We start from the raw sequence: 26,060 nt of genomic DNA on the forward strand, positions 1-26,060 counted from the left end.
CCCTCCTGTCTTGCGGCTCTCAAACATCTGATGTTTATTCTATGTGGTTCTTATGTTAAGCAACTGTGGCCACTGCTGTTCTTGCCCTTGCACGATCTCAGCTGGACAAAACGTGATGCAACTATGCTATCATTCTGCCAGCCTTGGAGGAATTCCACCTGCTCCTCTGATAGCCCTCCGGGGTCACAAAGATGGAGCCAGGTTTCCTTTTTAAAGATTTCACAGAGAAAGCTTTGAAGCAAAGCAGAATAGACTCAGCACAGCCTCTCTTCCCCATTTCCATTTAACAATGTAATACTTGCCCATCTTTGAAGCATTTAAGAACATTCAAAACACTTCACACACTCTGTGATATTCCATAAGAACATAACATAAGAACATAAGAGAAGCCATGTTAGATCAGGCCAATGGCCCATCCAGTCCAACATTCTGTGTCACACAGCGGCCAAATATATATATATATATATATATATATATATATATATATATATATATATATATATATACACACACACACACACACACACACTGTGGCTAATAGCCACTGATGGACCTCTGCTCCATATTTTTATCTAACCCCTTCTTGAAGGTGGCTATGCTTGTGGACGCCATAGCTTGAGTTCACCAAAGTCCTGGCAATTGTTAATATCCGTTTCGTATCCTGCACTTGAGAACGTTCAAAGGACTTCAGCTACATTCTCTCGGTAATCTACACGAAAAGTCCTGTAAGCAGGGCCAGCGTTTATTTATTTATTTTATTCAATGTATGAATCGCCCAATCCCTGCTACTGCAGAGCTCTGGGTGATGTGTGATAAAAACACCGAAAACCACAGGATAAAACACACCAACAGTACTAATACAACAAATTTTAAAAACCAAGCGGCAAATTTAACAGTTGCTTCCCGCTGGGGGGGGAAAGTGTAAAAGCCTGGGGAAGGCAATGGCAAACCACCCCGTAAAAAGTCTGCCATGAAAACGTTGTGAAAGCAGTGTCACCCCGGAGTCGGAAACGACTGGTGCTTGCACAGGGGACCTTTCCTTTCCTTCCCATTCTGGACTGCCGGCCACCTCATGGGGAGGGGGGGAAAGGAAGAAGAAGAAGAAGACAGCAACACTGGATTTATATCCTGCCCTCCACTCTGAATTTCAGAGACTCAGAGCGGCTCACAATCTCCATGATCGTCTTCCCCCACAACAGACACCCTGTGAGGTGAGTGGGGCTGAGAGAGCTCTCACAGAAGCTGCCCTTTCAAGGACAATTCTACAAGAGCAATGGCTGACCCAAGGCCATTCCAGCAGCTGCAAGTGGAGGAGTGGGGAATCAAACCCGGTTCTCCCAGATAAGAGAGCTCTGGCTGACTCAAAGCCATTCCAGCAGATGCAAGTGGAGCAGTGGGGAATCAAACCTGGTTCTCCTAGATAAGAGTCCGTGCACTTAACCACTGCACCAAACTAGCTCTCAGAGCAAGTCTGAAGATCAAGGGAAGGATGCTGCAGTTGCAGGGCTGAGAAAATGAGTGGCATGCCAAAGACATGCGAGTTCATGGTGCGGGCAACATGAACCCAGACAACACAGATCTCAGCTGATTCTCATGTAGCTATACTTTATCAGATCCTTAGACTACTACAATATTACTGCCATTGGTGACGGTTTCAAAACTGCAGCTGGTACCCCTATCACTCCCACCAAACCTGTTAAGAGAAGATTCTGATGCTGGGAAAGACAGAAGGCAAAAGAAGAAGGGGAAGGCTGAGCGCAGAAGAATAGATGCTTTTGAGCTGTGGTGCTGGAGAAGAATCTTGAGAGTCCCCTGGACTGCAAGGAGATCCAATCAGTCAGTCCTAAGAGAAATCAACCCAGACTGCTCCCTGGAAGGTCAGATGCTGAAGCTGAAGCTCAAATACTTTGGCCACCCAATGAGAAGGGAGCACTCACTGGAGAAGAAGACCCTGATGCTGGGAAAGACAGAAGGCAAAAGAAGAACGGGATGGCAGAAGATGAGATGGCTGGACAGTGTTACTGATGAAACTAACACGAATTTGAGCAGACTTCGGAGGATGGTGGAAGACAGGAGGGCCTGGCGTGACTTGGTCCATGCGGTCGCAAAGAGTCAAACTCGACTGTGCGACTGAACAACACAACTAGAGTCCTTTGGACTGCAAGAAGATCCAATCAGTCAGTCTTAAGGGAAATCAACCCAGACTGTTCCCTGGAAGGTCAGATGCTGAAGCTGAAGCTCGGATACTTTGGCCACCCAATGAGAAGGGAGCACTCCCTGGAGAAGAAGACCCTGATGCTGGGAAAGACAGAAGGCAAAAGAAGAAGGGGGCGGCAAAAGAGGAGATGGATGGACAGCGTTCCTGATGTAACAAACACGAATTTGAGCAGACTTCGGAGGATGGTGGAAGACAGGAGGGCCTGGCGTGGCTTGGTCCAGGGGCTCGCAAAGAGTCGGACTCGACTGTGCGACTGAACAACAACAAGATCTGGCTGAGGGACGGAGGGGCCCCTTCCCTGGCACGTCACCACTTCCCATTAGTGTTTTCCAATCTGTCCCCCAAAGGCCCCCTCTAAATGCAGACGACTAAGTAAAACTGGCTAGACCCAATTCCAAAAGCAGCTTAGAGACCAACCTTTTTTTTGGGGGGGGGGGGGGAGATAAACTTTTGAGAATGGAGATTTCTGGGGTTTTATATCCCAGTCAGATGCTGGGAGGGGTGTTGACCCTCAAAAGCTGATACTCCCAAAATCTTGTTGGTTTCTAAGGTTGGTCCTGGATTCGAGGCTGCAATCACACATGCTAAATAATGCAGTTTCAGTCCATTTTCAACGCACTTTCAAACTGGACTCTGCCAGTTCACACACTAAAATCCAGTTGGAAACTGCAGTGAAGGTGGATTGAAACTGCATTATGTAGCATGTGTGATTGCAGCCCAAATGTCCAGCACGGCTACCCTCTGAAACTAAGAAAGACTATTACAAACAGGCAGCAGGGTCTTTTCCTCATTGGCCCCATAGTTACGGATTTTGTTCCCCACACAAAGTCCACCTACATTCTTCCTTGCTTCCCCCCCCGGCCCCACAAAAGACACACCAATAATCATTTGGAGATGATTTGCTGTTGCTTCCCTGTGCTTTTAAAACCGCTTTCCCAAGGGCTGAGTTTGTCATGCTGAGGCAGTGCGCCAGACTGCACGATCCCATTAGAATGATTCACTGCTGCTGAATCTTGCCAAGTCTTGTTGTGAATTCCACTTTGGGCTCTGCCTGGAAACTCTGGCAAGCAGGATCCTAGATCTGCGGGATTTCTCTCGCCCAGTGAAGTGTTCGTGACTTTGTCCTTCGACCCTTGAAGGTTCCAGGAACCTGAGTGACTTTGGTCACAGCTCAGGAAATGGGTGCGAGAGGCAAACAGAAGACCTATTTTATTTTTTAAAGCAAAACCACATTTTTGAGGGGGTGTCCTGGTAACACACTGCAAAGCAGAGGATGGTCTCGAAGGCAGAAAGCGGCTGCCAGCCACCCACTCAATTTGCAAAACGCCCCGGTTGCGGCAGACGGAGAGACGCTTGAGGTGAGAAGATCCCCTGCGGTGAGCGAGAAACCCAGGGACTAGAGAGTACAGGACAAAATGTATTCAGGACTGCGTGTGCTCATCTCAGGGCACCCCAGGAAGCCCCAGTAAAGTTATGGGAACAGGGCCAAACAGACAGATCTTGAAGAAGTGCCACCCGTCAGCCTGCTCTCCCCAGCTACTGGGGGGGGGGCGGGGCTACTGCGATGTCAAGAAGGCTCCATAAACATCCCAACTGCTCAGAGTTATGGTGCTAACCAGGTTCCTTCACCTTTAAAAGTAAACAGGAGCACCAATCAGTGGGTGGGCGCAGGGTTTCTGCGTGGTACGTGGTGGGTGAGGGCAAATATGCAGACTAAAAAGAAAAAGAAAACCCTAAATAGTCTGAAGAAAACTGAGCATGCTCACTGCACACCAGGAGTCATGGAACGCTAAGTCTATGCTAACTGGGGGAGTAAACTGGAGTCCCTCACAGAAAGAAGAAGAAGGAGAAGGAGACAATTATGACGACAACGATGATGATGATGATACTGGATTTATATCCCGCCCTCCACTCTGAATCTCAGAGTCTCAAAGCAGCTGACAATCTCCTTTCCCTTCCTCCCTCAACAGACACCCTGTGAGGTGAGTGGGGCTGAGAGAGCTCTGCCAGAAGGTGCTCTTTCAAGGACAGCTCTGGAAGAGCTATGGCTGACCCAAGGCCATTCCAGCAGCTGCAAGTGGAGGAGTGGAGAATCAAACCCGGCCCTCCCAGATAAGAGTCTGCTCACTTAACCACTATGGCTGCCCCAAGGCCATTCCAGCAGCTGCAAGTGGAGGAGTGGGGAATCAAACCTGGTTCTCCCAGATAAGAGTCTGCACACTTCACCACTATGGCTGACCCAAGGCCATTCCAGCAGGTGCAAGTGGAGGAGTGGGGAATCAAACCCGGTTCTCCCAGATAAGAGTCCACACACTTAACCACTATGGCTGACCCAAGGCCATTCCAGCAGGTGCAAGTGGAGGAGTGGGGAATCAAACCTGGTTCTCCCAGATAAGAGTCCACACACTTAACCACTACACCAAACTGGATATGAGGCACACATTCCCAATCCTGAATTCTCCAAACTCTGCCACGTGACAGAGGTTGCAGGGAGGTGAACACTCCCTCCTTTCCAATTCCTGCTTGTGGGGAAAAACACACTGCCCCAAACCTCAGCAGTTGGTTCTCTGGGCCAGAGGAAGGACAGAGTGAGCCCTTGACGTCGGCCCTCTCACAGCCAAACCACACACGACATGGGGAGAGAGAGCTGACACCGAGACTCCTTGAGGTAGAGACAAGAGGGCTATAAAAACCTTCTCTTCTCTTCTTCTGAGGCATCCACAGCGCAATGTAAATTTTGGCTCCGGATGGTAAGAAAGAAGGGGGAAGAAGGCCGACCAGTTTTGTATACCTTCCCCCTCGCCACCCAATAGAATGCCTCTCTAGCTCCCAACCTCCAAAGCTCAGTCCTCTTTCTCTCACTTACCGAATTTCCCCGTGGAGAGCCAGCCGGTGATGGCCACCGTGATGTGCAGTTGCTTCCCTTCCGTTAAGGGGAGGAATTCAAACTCCTCAATCGCTCCGACCCGCTTCTTCATCTTGTAGCCTGAAAGGGGGGGGGGGGGGACACCAAGATGGAGCTGAGTTGAGGTGAAGGATTCCAATAACTTAGAAATGCCAGAATCTTTCTTACAAGAAAGACCATTTGTTTGTTTACTTCACTTATATCCCATTTCCCCCTCCCCAATGGGTTACATCCTTCTCTCCTCCGTTTTATCCTCACAAGCACCCTGTGAGGTAGGTTAGGTAGAGAGTGTGTGATTAGTTCAAGGTCACCCAGCGAGCATACTTGGCAGAGGGAAGATTCGAACCTAGGTTTCCCCGATCCTAATCCAACCACTGCCCCACACCAGCTCTCATCTGGGACCTTAACCCCTACAAAGATCTGGCAGTCTCAGAAGGAAAGTAAAGATTCTGCATCAGCGTAAAAGAAGGCAGGGAAAAATTCAGAGCCATTGTTACAAGCCTTGTGCCCTTCCTTCTTAAACCTCAGAGCAATAATAAGATTTAGCTGCTTTCAGTTTTCCAAAATCATGTGGCATAGTGGTTAGAGAGTGTTGAACTAGGACTCAGGTTCAATTCTCTGTTCAGCTCTGAAGTTCATGGGGTGATGGTGATACTGATATTGGGACCAATCTTCCAGAGATCCAGAAACATACCCTCCATTTTGGACTATTCTCCACCTTGGCTCCCTCTCCCATCTTTAACCTCTGGCTACACGTGCAGCCTGGCAAACCAAAGGCGATTGTCTCGTGGGGCTACAAAGAGGTCTCCAAGACAGGCTTTGAGCCAACACCACACCCCTCTGTCCAGAGTCACTGTATGTCTAAAGACCAAATCAGACTCTGTTTTCGTCACCACTGGCCTGGGCTTTATCTTTGTTGACTGAGGGGCTGTGGACATAGGAATCGGGTATTTATTTTCAGTGCACAGGATAAAGCTGCCAGGCCAAAAGAAGAAGGCTGGCTCACCCCACGCTGCCCCGCATCACACAGCGCCGGCCTGAGGTTGACTGAGCCTTCCATCCTCCTGAGGTCAGTAAAATGAGTCCCCAGCTTGCTGGGGGGGAAAGCGTAGATGACTGGGGAAGGCAACGGCAAACCACCCTGTAAAAAGTCTGCCGTGAAAATGTGAAAGCAACGTCACCCCAAAGTCGAAAGCGACTGGTGCTTGCGCAGGGGACTACCTTGACCTTTTTACTTTCCCAAGTGAGAAGCAAAACTGAAATGAGGATTTTTCAAGTCTGAGTGGAGGAGTTGTGAGATTTAGTCTCCTTGGCTCACACCCTCCCTGTTTGTCTCCCACACCCATCCACACAACGCACATCTCAGCCTGGCTCTGGATCCAGAGACTCCGACGCCGCCTCTCACCTGTGAGTCCAGCTCCTGCAGCGCCAAAGAGAGAGGCCATGACAGCAATCCCAGCAACTGAACCCAGGGCAGCTGCCCCAGCGCTTCCGATAATGGTCGCTGCTCCGGCTGCCACGAGGGGGGCAGCAAGCCCCCCGGTCAGACCTGAAGAAGAAGAGGGCGTCTCAATCTCCAGCCCAGCTCTGATCCACAGGAAGAACAGTATGCCAGAGAGGCCCAGCCAGGCCAGACTCGAGCCCCATCTCCTCTAGCACCTGGGTCACCCACCGTGGTTATTCAAGGTTCCCCGGGAAGCCCAGGAAAAGAACAGAAGGGCCACGCTGCCCCTGAACATGGAGGTTCCACCGAGGGACCTTTCCTCCACAACCCTGACTAATCCCCAAGTCACTCAGCTCCTGAGCAAATGTGATCCATAACTCAGAAGACCGACAGGACAGCTGCTTTATGATGGATGCTTGAGCAAGAGCTGAGATTACAGAGCTCGGCCGCTATGGCTGAAGAGATGACTTCAGAGCTGAGACTATGGGCTATGAAGAATTTCCACCTCCAGCATGACAGAGATTCAGGGTTGCCAAGACCAATTCAAGAAATATATGGGGACCTTGGGGGTGGAGCCAGGAGCCAGGGAGTGACAAGCAGAATTGAACTCCAAAAGGGAGTTCTGGCCATCTCATTGAAAGGGACTGCACACCTTTTAAATGCCTTCCCTCCACTGGAAATAATCATAGCATCATAGAGCTGGAAGGGACCTCTAGGGTCATCAAGTCCAACCTCCTGCACAATGCAGGAAACTCACAAACCCCTCCCCCTAAATTCACAAGATCGTCATTGCTGTCGGATGGCCATCTAGCCTCTGTTCAAATACCTCCAAGGAAGGAGAGCCCACCACCTCCCGAGGAAGCCTGTTCCACTGAGGAATCGCTCTAACAATCAGGAAGTTCTTCCTAATGTTGAGCAGGAAACTCTTTTGATTTAATTTCAACCCATTGGTTCTGGTCCTATCTTCTGGGGCCACAGAAAACAATTCCACACCATCCTCTAGATGACAGCCCTTCAAGGACGTGAAGATGGTGATCCTATCACCTCTCAGCCGCCTCCTCTCCAGGCTAAACATCCCCAGCTCCTTCAACCTTTCCTCACAGGACTTGGTCTCCAAACCCCTCACCATCTTCGTCGCCCTCCTCTGGACCCGTTCCAGCTTGTCTATATCCTTCTACAATCCCTAAAATGAAGGATTGGGGCACCTTCTTTGGGGGCTCACGGTCCAATCTCTGAAAGTTGGGGGATATTTTGGGGAGAGGTACTGGATGTTATGCTGAAAATTTGGTGCCTCTACCTCCAAAAACAGCCCCCTCCCGAGCCCCAGATACTCGCAGATCAATTCTCTATTATTTCCTATGGGAATAAGTCCTCACAGGGAATAATAGTGTTCCCAGCAAACATTTTCCTCCCTCCCCCCCACTTTCTGGTGACCCTGAAGCAGGGGGAGGGCCTCCAAACTGGGGGGTCCCCTGGCCCCATCAGGGGATTGAGAACCCTACGAGAGATTGCCTAGTTTTGCCTTCTTGGACCTGCAGCCCCCAGGAAACGCCAGTATGCTTTCTTTCTGGAATGCTTTCTGATCAAGGTATCGCCTCACTCTCTTGTCCTTCATCCAAGGAGTTCGGAGACCTGGGCTGAGCTGTGGTTTGAACCTTAGAGTTTCTCATATCTGCTGGCTCTCTCTAATGCTTCTGCACCCCCCTGGAGAACGCAGCAGGGGTAAAATGAAAAGCAGATTCGAGACCCCACCCCCGCCAGTAAAATAACAAGTAGCATACTGACTACCCTGCAGAGAAGGCTGCACTCACCAATCACCGTCCCGCCTCCAACAGTTGCCAAGCCAATCAGCAGGTATCGCTTTAGCCGTCTCCTTCTCTCTTTCTTCTTCCGTGAGGCCTCTGCTGCTCTGGGGGGGAGCCACATGGAGGGGGGAAGAGTGAGTGCAAATCTTAAGAAGGAACGCTGCTCTTTTTTGCTGTCGAGTCACAGCTGCCCCACAGAGTTTTCAAGGCAAGAGATGTGCATAGAATCCTAGAGTTGGAAGGGACCTCTAGGGTCATCTAGTCCAACCCCCTGCACAATGCAGGAAACTCCCAAACAGAGGCGGTTAGCCATTGCCTGCCTCTGCACATTGCCTGGCCCTCTTTGGTGCTCTCCCGTCCAAGGACAGACCAGGCCCGCCCAGCTTAGCTTCCAAGATCTGGCTGGTCCGGACAGCTTTGTGTGTGTTTGTTTTTTTTCTCATGCAAAGATAACAGAATTGTGTAAAGGGGGGAAATCCAGCACAAAGAAATGGAAATTAAGATGAGATTCTGATGAGATTTTTTCAGTTGAAGCGATGGGGCAGTGAATATCAGTAGCATCCGATTATGGCTAACGTTTCTGCATCGGACACCTTTGTTTCCCCTTCCTGTTTGGACAGGCCTCTTTCTTTCCCATGTGCCAGATTTCAGATTCACAGGAGCAAAGGTCCCTGTTTGCTAGGCGATTCAAGGCAAAATGTAGAGAAGAAGAAGAATGCAGATTTATACGCTGCCCTTCTCTCTGAATCAGAGACTCAGAGCGGCTCACAATCTCCTCTGTCTTCTCTCCCTACAACAGACACCCTGTGAGGTGGGTGGGGCTGAGAGGGCTCTCACAGCAGCTGCCCTTTCAAGGACAACTCCTGCGAGAGCTATGGCTGACCCAAGGCCATTCCAGCAGCTGCAAGTGGAGGAGTGGGGAATCAAACCCAGTTCTCCCAGATAAGAGTCTGCACACTTAACCACTACACCAAACTGGCTCTCAGAGATGAAAAGCATTCCTTCCCCCTTAATTTTCATTACGCTATCAAATGTAACCCATGTGGCCTTTTTTTCTGCTTTTGCATTCATCTGTAAATCTACACCGCTAAGCGATGCTTCCCCTTGCAATTTATCTATGCTCTCTTTGCCCGACATTACCAGCACACAAAGCATGCAATGAGCACATCAACACGCACACAGAACGCCCCACCGAGTCTGCTTTAGGGCAACAGATTTGGTTCATGCAACCCAGATGGCTGATGGTGAACCAGCAAGAACTGCAACGCAGACTACTTACCCGGAAAATGTGTCGCCCAAGGTCAGTGGCTTGCACAAGAAAAACAGCAAATGTTTTAATACGTTCCGACTGTTTATCAACGGAGCAATTAAATCCACAAAAGTATTTATTAGAGTGAACGCCCTGCGCCCCTGGCTGGTGGAATTCGGTAAAAGTTGAAGGGTTGCTGACAGGGCTTTCACCCACCAACGTGCTCCTGGGTGAGCAGAGGGTGCTTTACCCTTTAACTAGGCTGGACCTCACCCCCAATTAGCACACTCTAATTCACCACTTAGTTGCTGCTGTGAACGAGTTTGGCCGCTGTTTGGACAGAGCAGACAGAAAGGTTTGGAAATGCCCTTTAGATGGGGGAGCAGGCCCTGGGAAGGTGGGAATTAATTGGCCAGAACCTCTCTTGCTGACCACACTGACAGGTGAAACATGCAGGCGAAGGGAAAGCCATGCCCACTGGGGTGGGCTGCAGAAGAAGAATGCAGATTTATATCCCACCCTTTTCTCTGAATCAGAGACTCAGAGCGGCTTACAATCTCCTATATCTTCTCCCCCCACAACAGACACCCTGTGAGGTGGGGCTGAGAGGGCTCTCACAGCAGCTGCCCTTTCAAGGACAAATCCTGTGATACCTATGGCTGACCCAAGGCCATTCCAACAGCTGCAAATGGAGGAGTAGGGAATCAAACTCAATTCTCCCAGATAAGAGTCCGTGCACTTAACCACTACACCAAACTGGCTCCTCAGCTCCCTTCTCCATTCTGCCACAAAGCTCCCTAGAGAACTCTGGCCAGCTACCTTGCAGAGTTGTTGTGAGGACAGTGTAGAGGAGGGTCATGAGTCAGCAAAGGCTCAGTGATAGCAAGAACTCCTTGGAAGAAGAGGAGTTCTGCGTAGCCAGCCTTGAGTTAACAGAGAGCTGACCAGCAGGGAAACGAGCTGCAGGCTTGTCAGGATTCACAGCTAACAACAGCTGCAGAGCCACCCACCCTTCAGCCCTGATTCAGCAGGTGAACCGCAGTTGCCCGTTCTTAGACCATCAGTATTACCCACACCTAAAGCACCACAGATGGAGGCTAAGAACAGAGCTACAGACAAGACAGCAAAATGCACGCCTAATGGCCTGATGCCAGCTGCTTGCTGATCACAAAGATGAGTAGTTGCAGGATTGCTCTTGAGCAGTTGGCTGCAAGCATGACCCTTAGGCATGGGGCTATAAAAACCAGCCCACAGAGGCTGTTAGGCATGGATGCAACACATACAATAGATGCTAAGCCACCAACTCTGCCTTGCCTGACTCCTGGACCCCAGACCTAAATTCTAGACCCCTTACCCTGGACCGAATGACCCTGCGTTGCCTGACTTCTGGTACCTGTTACTTGGAACCAGCAAGCCAGTACAAGAAGGGAGAATGAGATATACCACAAGGAGTTAATTGTCTTTGACCCCACCCCTCCTGCACTAGAAAACAACAGTCCAATATTTTTGTGTGCGCTACACTAAGCTTGCCATTGCTGGGACAACGTCATCAAGAGAACATGATTTCTTAAGTAAACACCTAGATGCTTGTTATCCACCCATCCTTCTACCCAGTGGTTTTTTTTTTGTAGCAGGAACTCCTTTGCCTATTAGGCCACACCCCCCTAATGTAGCCAATCCTCCAAGAGGTTACAGGGCTTTTGGTTGTTGTAGATTTTCCGGGCTGTGTGGCCATGGTCTTGGCATTGTGAGATGTGATGTTTTGCCGGCAACTGTGACAGGCAGCCTCAGAGTCATCTCTGGGTCAGAGAGTTCTGGGTCAGAGAGAACTCCAGTTTTCTGGGTCACACCTCTGAGGATGCCAGTCAAAGTTGCTGGCGAAACGTCAGGTCTCCCAATGCCAAGACCATGGCCACGCAGCCCAGAAAATCTACAGCCAATGGGCTCCAGCCGTGAAAGCCTTCAACAACATAAGAAGAATACTGCAAATTTATACCCCACCCTTCTCTCTGAATCAGAGACTCAGAGCGGCTTACAATCTCCTATATCTTCTCCCCCCACAACAGACACCCTGTGGGGTGCGTGGGGCTGAGAGGGCTCTCACAGCAGCTGCCCTTTCAAGGACAACTCCTACAAGAGCTATGGCTAACCCAAGACCATTCCAGCAGCTGCAAGTGAAGGAGTGGGGAATCAAACCTGGTTCTTCCAGATAAAGAGTCCATGCAGTAAACCACTGCACCAAACTGGCTCTGGTTACAGGACTTTTTGTACAGGGCCTACTGTAAACTCCAGGAGGATTGGCTACATCAGGCGTGTGCGGCCTAATATGCAAAGGAGTTCCTGCTTCAAAAAAAGCCCTGCTTCTACCTATATTTCAAATTGGATCTCGGTGATCCACCCCACTAGCAGGGGTGCCTTTCTCCAGCGGCAGGATTGTTTCTGCCAGTGCAACGGATCCAGCCCATAATATAGAAAGAAGAAGAAGAAGATATTGGATTTATATTCCGCCCTCCACTCTGAAGAGTCTCAGAGCGGCTCACAATCTTCTTTATCTTCCTTCCCCACAAAAGACACCCTGTGAGGTGTGTGGGGCTGAGGGAGCTCTCACAGTAGCAGCCCTTTCAAGAACAACTTCTGCAAGAACCATGGCTGACCCAAGGCCATTCCAGCAGGTGGAAGTGGAGGAGTGGGGAATCAAACCCGGTTCTCCCAGATAAGAGTCCGCACACTTAACCACTATGGCTGACCAGAGGCCATTCCAGCAGCTGCAAGTGGAGGAGTGGGGAATCAAACCCGGTTCTCCAGATAAGAGTCTGCTCACTTAACCACTATGGCTGACCCAAGGCCATTCCAGCAGCTTCAAGGGGAGGAGTGGGGAATCAAACCCAGTTCTCCCAGATAAGAGTCCGCTCACTTCACCACTATGGCTGACCCAAGGCCATTCCAGCAGCTGCAAGGGGAGGAGTGGGGAATCAAACCCGGTTCTCCCAGATAAGAATCCACACACTTCACCACTACACCAAACTGACTCTCCACATAAGCACATAAAAGCATATAAAAAGCAACAGGGGAGAAAGTCTTACTGGGATTCCTCCTCCTCCTCTTCATTCAGGCATTCCAGGAGACGTTCCTCGGCGGCCTCCAACTCCACCAGAGGAATCCTCAGCAGCCAGGTGATGTGAGCGAGGAGCACCCGCAGCCGGGCATCATAGTGGCCTGGAGCAAATCGGGGGAATAACAGGAATTTTGCCTTCCTTCACACAGTGCACCGTTAACCTATGGAACTCACTGCCACAGGCAGGTAGGGACAGCCAGTGGCTTCAACAGCTTTCAAAGGGAATGAGAAATTTACAGAGAGGGCCATGAGGTGGAAATCAGATAAACATCTAGATATTAACCTCTGGCATAAAAAACTGCGGTCTGCCCATGTCATGGCCAAGACAACAGGCAATATTGCTCAGCTTGAACGTCCTCTCCCTCCTTCTAATTTCTATGCTGTCTGGTCTCCTATTCTAGCATATCTAACCTCACAAGAAGCAATTCCAAATGTAATTAATGTCTTTGTGGTAATGTCTTCTGATTGAGTCAAATGGATTTACACTAGCTTTTTATTCAGTTTTAATAAAGGTATAAGAACATAAGAGAAGCCGTGTTGGATCAGGCCAATGGCCCATCCAGTCCAACACTCTGTGTCACATAAGAACATAAGAGAAGCCCTGTTGGATCAGGCCAATGGCCCATCCAGTCCAACACTCTGTGTCGCATAAGAACATAAGAGAAGCCCTGTTGGATCAGGCCAATGGCCCCTCCAGTCCAACACTCTGTGTCGCATAAGAACATAAGAGAAGCCCTGTTGGATCAGGCCAATGGCTCCTCCAGTCCAACACTCTGTGTCACATAAGAACAGAAGAGAAGCCCTGTTGGATCAGGCCAATGGTCCCTCCAGTCCAACACTCTGTGTCACATAAGAGAAGCCCTGTTGGATCAGGCCAATGGCCCATCCAGTCCAACACTCTGTGTTGCATAAGAACATAAGAGAAGCCCTGTTGGATCAGGCCAATGGCCCCTCCAGTCCAACACTCTGTGTCGCATAAGAACGTAAGAGAAGCCCTGTTGGATCAGGCCAATGGCCCATCCAGTCCAACACTCTGTGTTGCATAAGAACATAAGAGAAGCCCTGTTGGATCAGGCCAATGGCCCATCCAGTCCAACACTCTGTGTTGCATAAGAACATAAGAGAAGCCGTGTTGGATCAGGCCGATGGCCCCTCCAGTCCAACACTCTGTGTCACATAAGAACAGAAGAGAAGCCCTGTTGGATCAGGCCAATGGTCCCTCCAGTCCAACACTCTGTGTCGCATAAGAACATAAGAGAAGCCCTGTTGGATCAGGCCAATGGCTCCTCCAGTCCAACACTCTGTGTCACATAAGAACAGAAGAGAAGCCCTGTTGGATCAGGCCAATGGTCCCTCCAGTCCAACACTCTGTGTCACATAAGAACATAAGAGAAGCCCTGTTGGATCAGGCCAATGGCCCATCCAGTCCAACACTCTGTGTTGCATAAGAACATAAGAGAAGCCCTGTTGGATCAGGCCAATGGCCCCTCCAGTCCAACACTCTGTGTCGCATAAGAACATAAGAGAAGCCCTGTTGGATCAGGCCAATGGCCCATCCAGTCCAACACTCTGTGTTGCATAAGAACATAAGAGAAGCCCTGTTGGATCAGGCCAATGGCCCATCCAGTCCAACACTCTGTGTTGCATAAGAACATAAGAGAAGCCCTGTTGGATCAGGCCAATGGCCCCTCCAGTCCAACACTCTGTGTCGCATAAGAACATAAGAGAAGCCCTGTTGGATCAGGCCAATGGCCCCTCCAGTCCAACACTCTGTGTCGCATAAGAACATAAGAGAAGCCCTGTTGGATCAGGCCAATGGCCCATCCAATCCAACACTCTGTGTTGCATAAGAACATAAGAGAAGCCCTGTTGGATCAGGCCAATGGCCCATCCAGTCCAAGACTCTGTGTCAAACATAAGGGAAGCCATGTTGGATCAGCCAATGGCCCATCCAGTCCAACACTCTGTGTCACAGAAGAACATAAGAGAAGCCATGTTGGATCAGGCCAGTGGCCCATGCAGTCCAACACTCTGTGTCACACAGTGGCCAATATATGTGTGTGTGTACACACACACACACACACACATATATATATACTGTGGCTAATAGCCACTGATGGACCTCTGCTCCCTATTTTTATCCAATCCCCTCTTAAAGCTGGCTAATAGGTATATTTCATTAGTTGTTATTTGACTTATTAGACTCTTTGTCTTGTACTTTTGGTTATAATACTTGCTCTGTGGAAGAACTATGATTGTGATATGTATGGTACATACTTTGAAAGAAAATACAATAAATTGTTTAAAAAAGAAAAGAAAAGAGGGCCATCTACGGCTATTAGCCATGAGGATTAAACAGAACCTCAGAGTTTGGAGGAGACGCTCTCTGAAAACCAGCTGCTGGGTGCAGGTGAACAGAGGGGGAAGCTTCAGCCTCCTTGGTGCTCCTGCCCAGCTACGGTCACATACTGGATGCTAAACCACGGGGATCGCATGTCTGATCCAACAGTGCTCCGGAAACAGCTCAGAAACAAAGCAAAGCAAAACAACTCACCATCCTTCAAAGAAAAGGCCACAAGATCCTAGAAGGAAAAAAAGAGAGAGAAATATTATAAATAGCACAACTCTCAATGCAGAGGCTCCTGGGCATGTGCAGAGTTCTTTCCCTTCCCCACTGGAGTATAATCAGTTTGTGAAATGCAGCCACATGGAAAATGTGTCCCGGGATATTTTCTGGATGCAGAGACAGAAACACACTCCCAGGGCATGCTTTCCATGTGCCAGTTTGGTGTAGTGCATGGGTGGCCAATGGTAGCTCTCCAGATGTTTTTTGCCTACAACTCCCATCAGCCCCAGCCAGCATGGCCAATGGCTGGGGCTGATGGGAGTTGTAGGCAAAAAACATCTGAAGAGCTACCGTTGGCCACCCCTGTGGTTAAGTGCACGGATCTTATCTGGGAGAACTGGGTTTGATTCCCCACTCCTCCACTTGCACCTGCTGGAATGGCCTTGGGGCAGCCATAGTGGTGAAGTGACCAGACTCTTATCTGGGAGAACCAGGTTTGATTCCCCACTCCTCCACTTGCAGCTGCTGGAATGGCCTTGGGTCAGCCATAGTGGTTAAGTGAGCAGACTCTTATCTGGGAGAACCAGGTTTGATTCCCCACTCCTCCACTTGCAGCTGCTGGAATGGCCTTGGGTCAGCCGTAGTGGTGAAGTGAGCGGACTCTTATCTGGGAGAACTGGGTTTGATTCCCCACTCCTCCACTTGCAGCTGCTGGAATGGCCTTGGGGCAGCCATAGCGGTGAAGTGAGCAGACTCTTATCTGGGAGAACCGGGTTTGATTCCCCACTCCTCCACTTGAACCTGCTGGAATGGCCTTGGGTCAGCCATAGTGGTTAAGTGACCAGACTCTTATCTGGGAGAACCAGGTTTGATTCCCCACTCCTCCACTTGCAGCTGCTGGAATGGCCTTGGGTCAGCCATAGTGGTTAAGTGAGCAGACTCTTATCTGGGAGAACCTGGTTTGATTCCCCACTCCTCCACTTGCAGCTGCTGGAATGGCCTTGGGTCAGCCGTAGTGGTGAAGTGAGCGGACTCTTATCTGGGAGAACCGGGTTTGATTCCCCACTCCTCCACTTGTAGCTGCTGGAATGGCCTTGGGTCAGCCATAGCTCTTGTAGGAGTTGTCCTTGAAAGGGCAGCTGCTGTGAGAGCCTTCTCAGCCCCACCCACCTCACAGGGTGTCTGTTGTGGGGGGAGAAGATCTAGGAGATTGTAGGCCGCTCTGAGTCTCTGATTCATAGAGAAGGGTGGGGTGTAAATCTGCAGTCTTCTTCTTCAAAAGAGCCATTCCCATACTTCAAAACCTCCGAGAACTGCCTGGCCAATTCGGCCACAGTGCATCTAGTCCAGTCCGTCCTTGCCTATATGGGTCACTCAGACGCCTCCAGGCAGTAAGCAAACAGGGGACAGCGGCAAATTGCAATAACCTTCCCCATGATGTCAGAGGTATCCTGCCTTTGAACATGGAGGCTCCATTTAGCTACAAGTGGAGTTGCCGTCTCTGGGCTGCGAAATATTTGGGGATTTGGGGGGGTGTAGCCTGGGGAGGGGGTGGGGACCTCAGCAGGGTACAAGGTCACCGAATCCACCCTCCAGAGCAGCCATTTCCTCCAGGGGAGCTGATCTTTGCTTTCTGAAGATTAGTTGTAATGTAACCAGTGTTCCCTCTAAGCTGAGTTAGCGTGAGCTAGCTCACAGAGGTTTAGCCTCCAGCTCACAGATTTTTGTCTTAGCTCAGGAAAGAGGACCTCAGAGCGCAATGATTTATGCAGCAGCTCCCAACTGTAATGCCGGCAGCTCACAAAGTAGGATTTTTGCTCACAAGACTCTGCAGCTTAGCGAAGGGACCATTGCTTGTGACCAGTATTCCCTCTCAACTGAGTTAGTGCGAGCTAGCTCACAGATTTTTAGCCTCCAGCTCACACCTTTTGGTCTTAGCTCAGGAAGGATGACCCCGGAGCGCACTAATCTGTGCAGCAGCTCTCAACTTTAATGCCGTCAGCTCAGAAAGTAGGATTTTTGCTCACAAGACTCTGCAGCTTAGAGGGAACACTGGTAGTAACAGCAGGAGTTCTCAAGGCCCCACCTGGAGGCTGGCAACCCTTGTTCCAATGCTAACAGCCACGGACTCTGGTGCCGTCCAATAACCAACTTAAGAGAACAAGCAGCCACAAAGGACATCCCCTGGGACAAATCTTGGCTTGACTGTGGCTTGTAACACTATCCTACCTTACAAGGGGGTTGCTGCAAGGACTCCTGAAAGTGATTATATGTGGACTATGTCTGAGGCACTCGCTGAAAGCACAAACCCCACGTTGTTTGCCCTATTAAAAGAATATCTTCCGTGTTCCAAAACCAGCTCCTTCTCTCCAGCCCCAAACTCCCAAGGTAGATACGGCAATCCTCTACACACCTTGCCCTGAACAGACTCCCTGACCCCCCTGCTCTTTGATCGGGAGAAGTCTTGCCCTGCAGAGAAATGCAGACTTGGAAGTTGGGGGGCGGGGGAGAGGAACAGGTCAGCGGCTTGCTTAATACTAGCAGTGGGGGGGGAAGGGGGTCAGCTGATCAGTGAGAGGCCCAAGACAAACAACATGAGATGTGCTAAGCTGATAGAACTCACTGCCCCGTGCTGGGCCAAGGGCCACAAACGCTGCCTTGGAAGGGTCAGGCAAACCCTTGGAAGACAAGCCTGTTTGCTGTGACTGCTTAATGGATCTTCCATGTGCAGAGAGAGTGTACCTCTCCATTTCAGGCACAGGGGTGAAGGACAGGGGAGAGTTGTCCCCAAAAGCACCTGTCTGGACACGGGGTCACAGAAGAAGAAGATATTGGATTTATATCCCACCCTCCACACAAGAGTCTCAGAGCAGCTCACAATCTCCTTTATCTCCCTCCCCAACAACAGACACCCTGTGAGGTGGGTGGGGCTGAGAGAGCTCTTCCAGAAGCTGTCCTTTCAAGGACAACTCCTATGAGAGCTATGGCTGACCCAAGGCCATTCCAGCAGGTGCAAGTGGAGGAGTGAGGAATCAAACCCGGTTCTCCCAGATAAGAGTCTGCACACTTAACCACTATGGCTGACCCAAGGCCATTGCAGCAGCTGCAAGTGGAGGAGTGAGGAATCAAACCCGGTTCTCCCAGATAAGAGTCTGCTCACTTAACCACTATGGCTGACCCAAGGCCATTCCAGCAGCTGCAAGTGAAGGAGTGAGGAATCAAACCCGGTTCTCCCAGATAAGAGTCCGCACACTTAACCACTATGGCTGACCCAAGGCCATTGCAGCAGCTGCAAGTGGAGGAGTGGGGAATCAAACCCGGTTCTCCCAGATAAAAGTCCGCTCACTTAACCACTATGGCTGACCCAAGGCCATTCCAGCAGCTGCAAGTGGAGGAGTGAGGAATCAAACCCGGTTCTCCCAGATAAGAGTCTGCTCACTTAACCACTATGGCTGACCCAAGGCCATTCCAGCAGGTGCAAGTGGAGGAGTGGGGAATCAAACCCGGTTCTCCCAGATAAGAGTCCGCTCACTTAACCAATATGGCTGACCCAAGGCCATTCCAGCAGCTGCAAGTAGAGGAGTGGGGAATCAAACTCGGTTCTCCCAGATAAGAGTCTGCTCACTTAACCACTATGGCTGACCCAAGGCCATTCCAGCAGCTGCAAGGGGAGGAGTGGGGAATCAAACCCGGTTCTCCCAGATAAGAGTCCACACACTTAACCACTACACCAAACTAGCCGCCAGCAAAGGCCAGCATGGCAGGCTAGCCGGCTTCTGAGAGCTCCAACCGCTTCACCAGGACACTGGACAGCAGGGATTCCTGGACTGGCCTTCTATTTTTCACATTCAGAATTCTTCATTTGATCAATGAAATTGGGTATATTTCTGACCAATGTTCCCTGTAAGCTGTGGAGTCTTGTAAGCAAAAATTCTACTGTGTGAACTACCAGCATTAAAGTTGTGAGCTACTGCATAAATTAGTTTGCTCTGGGGCTGTTTTTCCTGAGCTAAGACAATTTGAGCCATTTTTCCTGAGCTAAAACCATTTGAGACAGAGCTAAAAAAACTGTGAGCTAGCTCACACTAACTCAGCTTAGAGGGAACACTGTTTTTGACCCATTAGTGCATCTGGGAGAAAGGGTCTAGGTAGGGTCACCATTCTCCAGGTGACAGAGATGGGTTCCCCTGGAGAAAATAGCTTGCTTCGCGGGTTGGATTCTACGGCACTGCAGCCCCCTAAGGTACCTCCCATCACCAAACCCCACCCTCAAATCTCCAGGAATTTCGCAACCTGGAGCTGACAAACCCTAGTTCCAGCTTAGTAGCCTTCTCCGTGAAACATCTGCTATTTAGGCCCTTGGACTTTTTTGGGGGTGGTGGTGGTGAGGGAGAATACAGTGGAGCAGTCAGATCCCACCTGTGCTCTGAGCAGGTATGAAAACCCAGAGACAGACCAGCCACCTGTCCTGAGTCTCCAGGCCGACCTGAAAAAGGAGAACCGCCTTACCTGAGTGATGATTTGGGGGTTCTCCTTCAAGATGGGCTCCTCCAAGAGGATCTGGACAAAGGTGTCGGTCCCCTCGCCCCCTAAGCCGCCAGCAAAGGCCAGCATGGCGGGCAAGACGGCTTCTGAGAGCTCCAACCACTTCACCAGGCTCTCGATGACTTCCGTCCTGTAGGAGCTTCAAAGAGAACAGCCGTAAGAGGAGAACTGGGATGCTAGCCTGCGGGGATCAGATGGCCAAACTCAGCCTGCCTAGCTCTGCGCCCTCTCTGCCAACTTTGTGCTTGTCAGAACCTTGCTCCTGGCTCCGCCCTCAATGCCCCCAAAGTCTCCTGGTTCCACCCCCAAAGTCCAAAGAAATTTCCTGAATTGAATCTGGCAACCCTATTCCTCTAACTCCCAAAGTCTGACTTGTCCCCTGTTCAGATGCTTTCTGGGGACTAGGAATCAAACAGCACAAAACCGTTTTTTTTGGCAACTATTGGCTTTTACCTGTCTTCTGGTTCGGGAAATAAGGATGCCAGTGAGATGCCACAGAGAGCTGTGTAGGCAAACTTCCCGGGCTCAGCCAGCTGCCGGCCCACACAGTCAAACCGCTCGTCGCTCTCCGGTTGTCCTGTCCTCTTCTGCCAGGGCTGAAGGCGCTTCTGGTTTTCGGCTGCCATATTCAGGACCTGCTGGAACGCAGAGATGGATTGGGAACAAAAACAGTGGCAAGTAAGAAGCCAGAAATGGAGAACTAGGGAGAAACAGAAACAACCGCATTGGCTCGCCCCTATTCACCGGCCTTTTAATACCAAAAAGTGGAGGCTGGAGCCTGTGGATCAGTTCCACTAGAGGTGTCCCTCTCATGAGATGCTTCTTGGGGTTCCTTCCACCAGAGAAAAGGGCCTAGTGCAGGGGTTCCCAAACTATTTGAGCCTCTGGGCACATCTGGAATTCTGACATGGCATGGGGGGCACAGCAACAAAATGGCAGCCACAAAATGGCTGCCACAGCTTAACTTAGAATCATAGAGTTGGAAGGGAACCCCCAGGGTCATCTAGTCCAACCCCCTGCACAATGCAGGAAACCCACAAACCCCTCTCCCTAAATTCACAGGATCTTCATTGCTGTCAGATGGCCATCTAGCCTCTGTTGAAAAACCGCCAAGGAAGGAGAGCCCACCACCTCCCGAGGAAGCCTGTTCCACTGAGGAATTGCTCTAACGGTCAGGAAGCCAGAAAATCTTCTGATTTAATTTCAACCCATTGGTTCTGGTCCTACCTTCCGGGGCCACAGAAAACAATTCCACACTATCCTCTATATGAGAGCCCTTCAAGTATTTGAAGATGGTGATCCTATCACCTCTCAGCCGCCTCCTCTCCAGGCTAAACTTCGGTCACCCTGTGTTGATCCTTGTGCTGGAAGGGCATTCATACTAGCAAGACGTTTTTCCTTACCCTCAGCAGTGTTAGAAGGGAAGTATAAAGCAATTCCTTTATAGTGAGTTCAATGCAATGAAGAGGTGAGTGAGGTGGCAGTGATAACAAGCTCTGTATTGAGTACAGCATGGTGCACTAACTAAACTGGCGAACGGGTCGGGGCCCACTGGGCCAACTATATACAACTCAGGGTTCCCACGCCAGCACATTATTGGATCATTCAAACCAGCAGGGGGCCCGTGATTGGAGCAGGGCAGCAGGGGGTTGGATCCTGCTGCCCATGGTTCCCGAGTCCACAAGTTCAGTCCTTATAGCTCCAATGAGCCTTCCAGGAACACCGAATACGTCTTCGCTAAGGTCCGCATACACGACATCCTTATTCTAGGAGACTCTGTTCATGCCCGTTACAAGAAACTGACACATTAGAACTTATCTTTTTCAATTGTCCATATTATAGAAGAGTAAGAGACTTTAAAAAAACTGCAGAGACTTTCCTGCTTGGATTACAATTAGAAAAATTTCCAAAGGAAGACAGGACTTTAATTTGGTACTTGCTCTCAGCTGCTAGGACATTGTATGCGCAGCTGTGGAAACAAGAAAAAATACCAGAGAAATGGGACTGGATTGTGAAAGTTTTATCGTGGAGTGAGATGGATAAACTAACTAGAACTCTAAGAGACTATGATCTAGATATATTCAAAAAGGAGTGGAAGAAATTTAAAGGATATATAGAGAAAGAGTGGAATGTAAAAAGGCATTGGACAATTTTTTAGTATTAATGAGAAAAAAAAATATTGAACTTTGATCAGTTAGTGGTACCTTTAGTATTGAACTTAATCTATAATTTCGGGGAAGTCAACATTGGAGGGAGGGGGGGTTGAAATATCATATGGGTTAGTACAGAAAATTTATAATTAAGTTTTGTAACCATATGTTATCAATAAATTGTTAAAACACATAGAAGAGTAAGAGGGGAAATCGTTAGCCCACTGATAGAAAGATTCCCAGGCAGATCAAACAGAACCGTGCTGGAATACTCGCTTTCAGATAACAATCAAGAGACAACGCGGGTTGTGAGATGCTGTGCCCAGGTTTACAAACATCGAAAACTACACCTGGCCGTTCGTTTGAGCAAGGTGTGTTTTATGTAGACAACTTAGGATTTTGTATTTTTTATTTTATTATACTACTATATATATTTTGTTTAGATTTTACTGTTGAAACGGAGATGTTAAATTTTAATGGATTTCTTAATATGACTTGTCTGGACTGTCTGGACTGTGCTGGTCTTTGACTGCAATAAGAAAGGTTGCATTGTGCTGCGGAGGCAGATACTGCTCCCAAAGCAACGTTTTTAAAAACCTGCACGACCAATCAAATCTCTAATAGTTGATCAGAAACTCTGCAGGGCACAAGCCCACTCTAATGGTCAGGAAGTTCTTCCATAATCTGCCAGTTCAAGGTAGCAAATTACCTGGAGATTTGGGGAGGGGTGAATCCTTGTGAGGATGGAGTTAGGCGAGGGGCTTCAGTAGGGTACAATACCATAGCGTCAACTTTCAAAGCTACCGTTTTCTCCATGGGAACGGAACTCTGTAATCCCTGGAGATCTCCAGCCACCCCCTGGAGGTTGGCAGCCCTAGCCCTACCTGGGCCCACTCACTTCCAGAAAATACTTGGTGGGCACCAGGAAAGGTGCCAGCTGGCACCGTGGTGCCAACAGGCACAATTTTGGGGACCCACGGTCCAGTAGAATAGATTTCTGGGATGCAACTCAAAGATGGCTTAAAAACAGAGGTTTTATCTCTTGGTTACTGCCGCCCTAAAATGACATTTTTATTGTTATTAGTATTGTGGAAGGCTTTTGCATTTATAGTCTTGACTAGTTTTCTTTATGTCTTTATAGCTTTTAGTGAGCAGTAAATGTTTAGGGCTTTAAACAGTACCGCAATCTAGCAAGAGAGAAATAAAGCCGCTGTTTGTTTGGGACCAACAACGGGAAGCGCATTAGAGAGACAACAGCGCCTTTGATTTGCTGCGGAACAGCAGACATTTATGGAAACCCATGATCGAGTTTTGATCCTGCAGAGACACCTGGGGTGGGTGCATGTGTTGGAAGGTTTCTTGTCTTGTATGTATTCTGTTTCCAAGATCAGCTGCTTTCTACGGCCTACCATGAAACCAGTAAACCAAAAGGGTAGCATAATGTGGGACGAAAAAGAAAATATTTACTGAAGACAGAAGATTTATACCCCACTCTTCTCTCTAAATCATAGAGCGGCTTACAATCTCCTATATCTTCTCCCCCCACAACAGATGCCCTGTGAGGTAGGTGGGGCTGAGAGGGCTCTCACAGCAGCTGCCCTTTCAAGGACAACTCCCGCGAGAGCTATGGCTGACCCAAGGCCATTCCAGCAGCTGCACGTGGAGGAGTGGGGAATCAAACCCGGTTCTCCCAGATAAGAGTCCACACACTTAACCACTACACCAAACTGGCTCTCTGTGATAGCCATTGCTGACCCAAGGCCATTCCAGCAGGTTCAAGTGGAGGAGTGGGGAATCAAACCCGGTTCTCCCACATAAGAGTCCGTGTGCTTAACCAGTACACCAAACTGGTTCTGCCTTGCCTTCTCGTTGCCTTTTCTCCTTACAATGGAAAAGGTTCAAACTTCCTGCTCATGTAGGGTTGCCAGCTAGGGTTGGGAAATCCCTGGAGATTTTGGGGTTGAAGCCTGAGGAGGTGGGGTTTGGGAAGGGACCTCAGCAGGGTATAATGCCATAGAGCTCCCCCTCCAAAACAGCCATTTTCTCCAGGGGAATTTATCTTGGTTTCCTGGAAATCAACTGTAATAGCTGAAGATCTCCAGGTGCTACCTGGAGGTTGGCAAGCCCACTGCTCAGCTGTGAAGCTCACTGAATTACTTTAGGTCATTCCTTCTCTCACCTACCTTGTAAGGTTGTTAACGGACAAGGGGAGCGCAACATTCATTGCTCTGAACTAATTTTGGAGAAAGGACGTAACAAACAGTACATGGATAGAAAATCATGGGTTTGAAGGAAGCTCGCTTTATATCTCTTTGGCCTTTCCCCCCTTCCCTTAACAAGGGGGCAGGGCGTGTGTAGAGAACTGCAGGTTGGTGATCTTTCCTCCGGTGCGCAGATGACCGGTAGAGCATCGGATGTGACGTACCAGTTACAGCACCATATAAACCGGGTGACTTAGCCTCATCTTCCCCTCCCTCCGACACCAGCTCCAGAACTGCTTTCCATTGTGCCCTGACGGGGATCGATGGAACGGCACACGTGGGATGCTCATATGCCCTCACATCTGCATCCCAGCTCATTCCCATGGAAACCACACATTTCACCAACACAAACAGTGCAAAGTCCACAGCAGGACAAAATCATAAAACCAAATTAGTCTTTGGATTGATGAAAGCTGACAGCGAATGACGGAACGTTATTTCCAACATGTGAGGTCAGTCTCCTCTTCAGCCCAACAAGCTCAGCTACCAGTTTCTGTCTAGAAATGCCCAAATGTTTCCTTTTCCATTCCTTCCTCTCTTTTTATGGCATCTTTTGTATTTTGTGTGTGTATGCACGCACGCACCAAGTCTCCCGTCCAAGTAGAAGAAGAAGAAGAAGAAGAAGATATTGGATTTATATCCCGCCCTCTACTCCGAAGAGTCTCAGAGGGGCTCACAATCTCCTTTCCCTTCCTCCCCCACAACAGACACCCTGTGAGGTAGATGAAGATATTGGATTTATATCCCGCCCTCCACTCCGAAGAGTCTCAGAGCGGCTCACAATCTCCGTTCCCATCCTCCCCCACAACAGACGCCCTGTGAAGTAGATGAAGATATTGGATTTATATCATGCCCTCCACTCCGAAGAGTCTCAGAGCGGCTCACAATCTCCTTTCCCATCCTCCCCCACAACAGACACCCTGTGAGGTAGATGAAGATATTGGATTTATATCCCGCCCTCCACTCCGAAGAGTCTCAGAGTGGCTCACAATCTCCTTTCCCATCCTCCCCCACAACAGACACCCTGTGAGGTAGATGAAGATATTGGTTTTATATCCCGCCCTCCACTCCAAAGAGTCTCAGAAGGGCTCACAGTCTCCTTTATCCCCCGCCCCCACAACAGACACCCTGTGAGGTAGATGAAGATATTGGATTTATATCGCGCCCCCCACTGCGAAGAGTCTCAGAAAGGCTCACAATCTCCTTTACCTTCCCCCCCCCCACAAGAGACACCCTGTAAGGTAGATGAAAATATTGGATTTATATCCCGCCCTCCACTCCGAAGAGTCTCAGGGCGGCTCACAATCTCCTTTATTTTCCTCCCCCACAACAGACACCCTGTGAGATGGGTGGGGCTGCAGAGGGCTCTCACAGCAGCTGCCCTTTCAAGGACAGCTCTGCAAGAGCTATGGCTGACCCAAGGCCATTCCAGCAGGTGCAAGGGGTGGAGTGGGGAATCAAACCCGGTTCTCCCAGATAAGAGTCCGCTCACTTAACCACTATGGCTGACCCAAGGCCATTCCAGCAGGTGCAAGTGGAGGAGTGGGGAATCAAACCTGGTTCTCCCAGATAAGAGTCGACACAATTAACCACTACACCAAACTGGCTCTCTCAAGTACTTCCCACAGTCGGCCGTGCTTGACTTTCGAGATCTGATGAGATCGGACTTGCCTGGGCTATCCTGGTTAGGGTCTGTTCCGTTCTTTTCTGAAGAGCATTATGATTTTTCTAAACAGTTCTGGGTTAACTGATTCCCACTAACAGTTTAGCATGTTCATTTTAAATCTACACGGCATCTCTAG

At 49.5% G+C, this 26,060-nt stretch overlaps 2 protein-coding genes across 2 annotated transcripts in view; one reads left to right on the forward strand and one right to left on the reverse strand.

Moving 5' to 3' along the window:
- The window catches only part of MICOS10 (mitochondrial contact site and cristae organizing system subunit 10), a 424,103-nt gene that overhangs the window by 146,953 nt on the left and 251,090 nt on the right, over positions 1-26,060 (forward strand). The window lies entirely within an intron of this gene.
- TMCO4 (transmembrane and coiled-coil domains 4) overlaps positions 1-26,060 on the reverse strand; it is a 58,461-nt gene that overhangs the window by 24,717 nt on the left and 7,684 nt on the right. Inside the window, 7 exon segments of the mRNA XM_060259478.1 lie at positions 5,085-5,204; positions 6,529-6,672; positions 8,379-8,476; positions 12,705-12,837; positions 15,291-15,318; positions 19,812-19,986; positions 20,301-20,482. Coding sequence (XP_060115461.1) covers positions 5,085-5,204; positions 6,529-6,672; positions 8,379-8,476; positions 12,705-12,837; positions 15,291-15,318; positions 19,812-19,986; positions 20,301-20,473 — 871 coding nt within the window. The 5' untranslated portion in view covers positions 20,474-20,482.

The sequence above is a fragment of the Heteronotia binoei genome, chromosome 18, assembly GCF_032191835.1.
Source record: "Heteronotia binoei isolate CCM8104 ecotype False Entrance Well chromosome 18, APGP_CSIRO_Hbin_v1, whole genome shotgun sequence".
Taxonomy (NCBI): domain Eukaryota; kingdom Metazoa; phylum Chordata; class Lepidosauria; order Squamata; family Gekkonidae; genus Heteronotia; species Heteronotia binoei.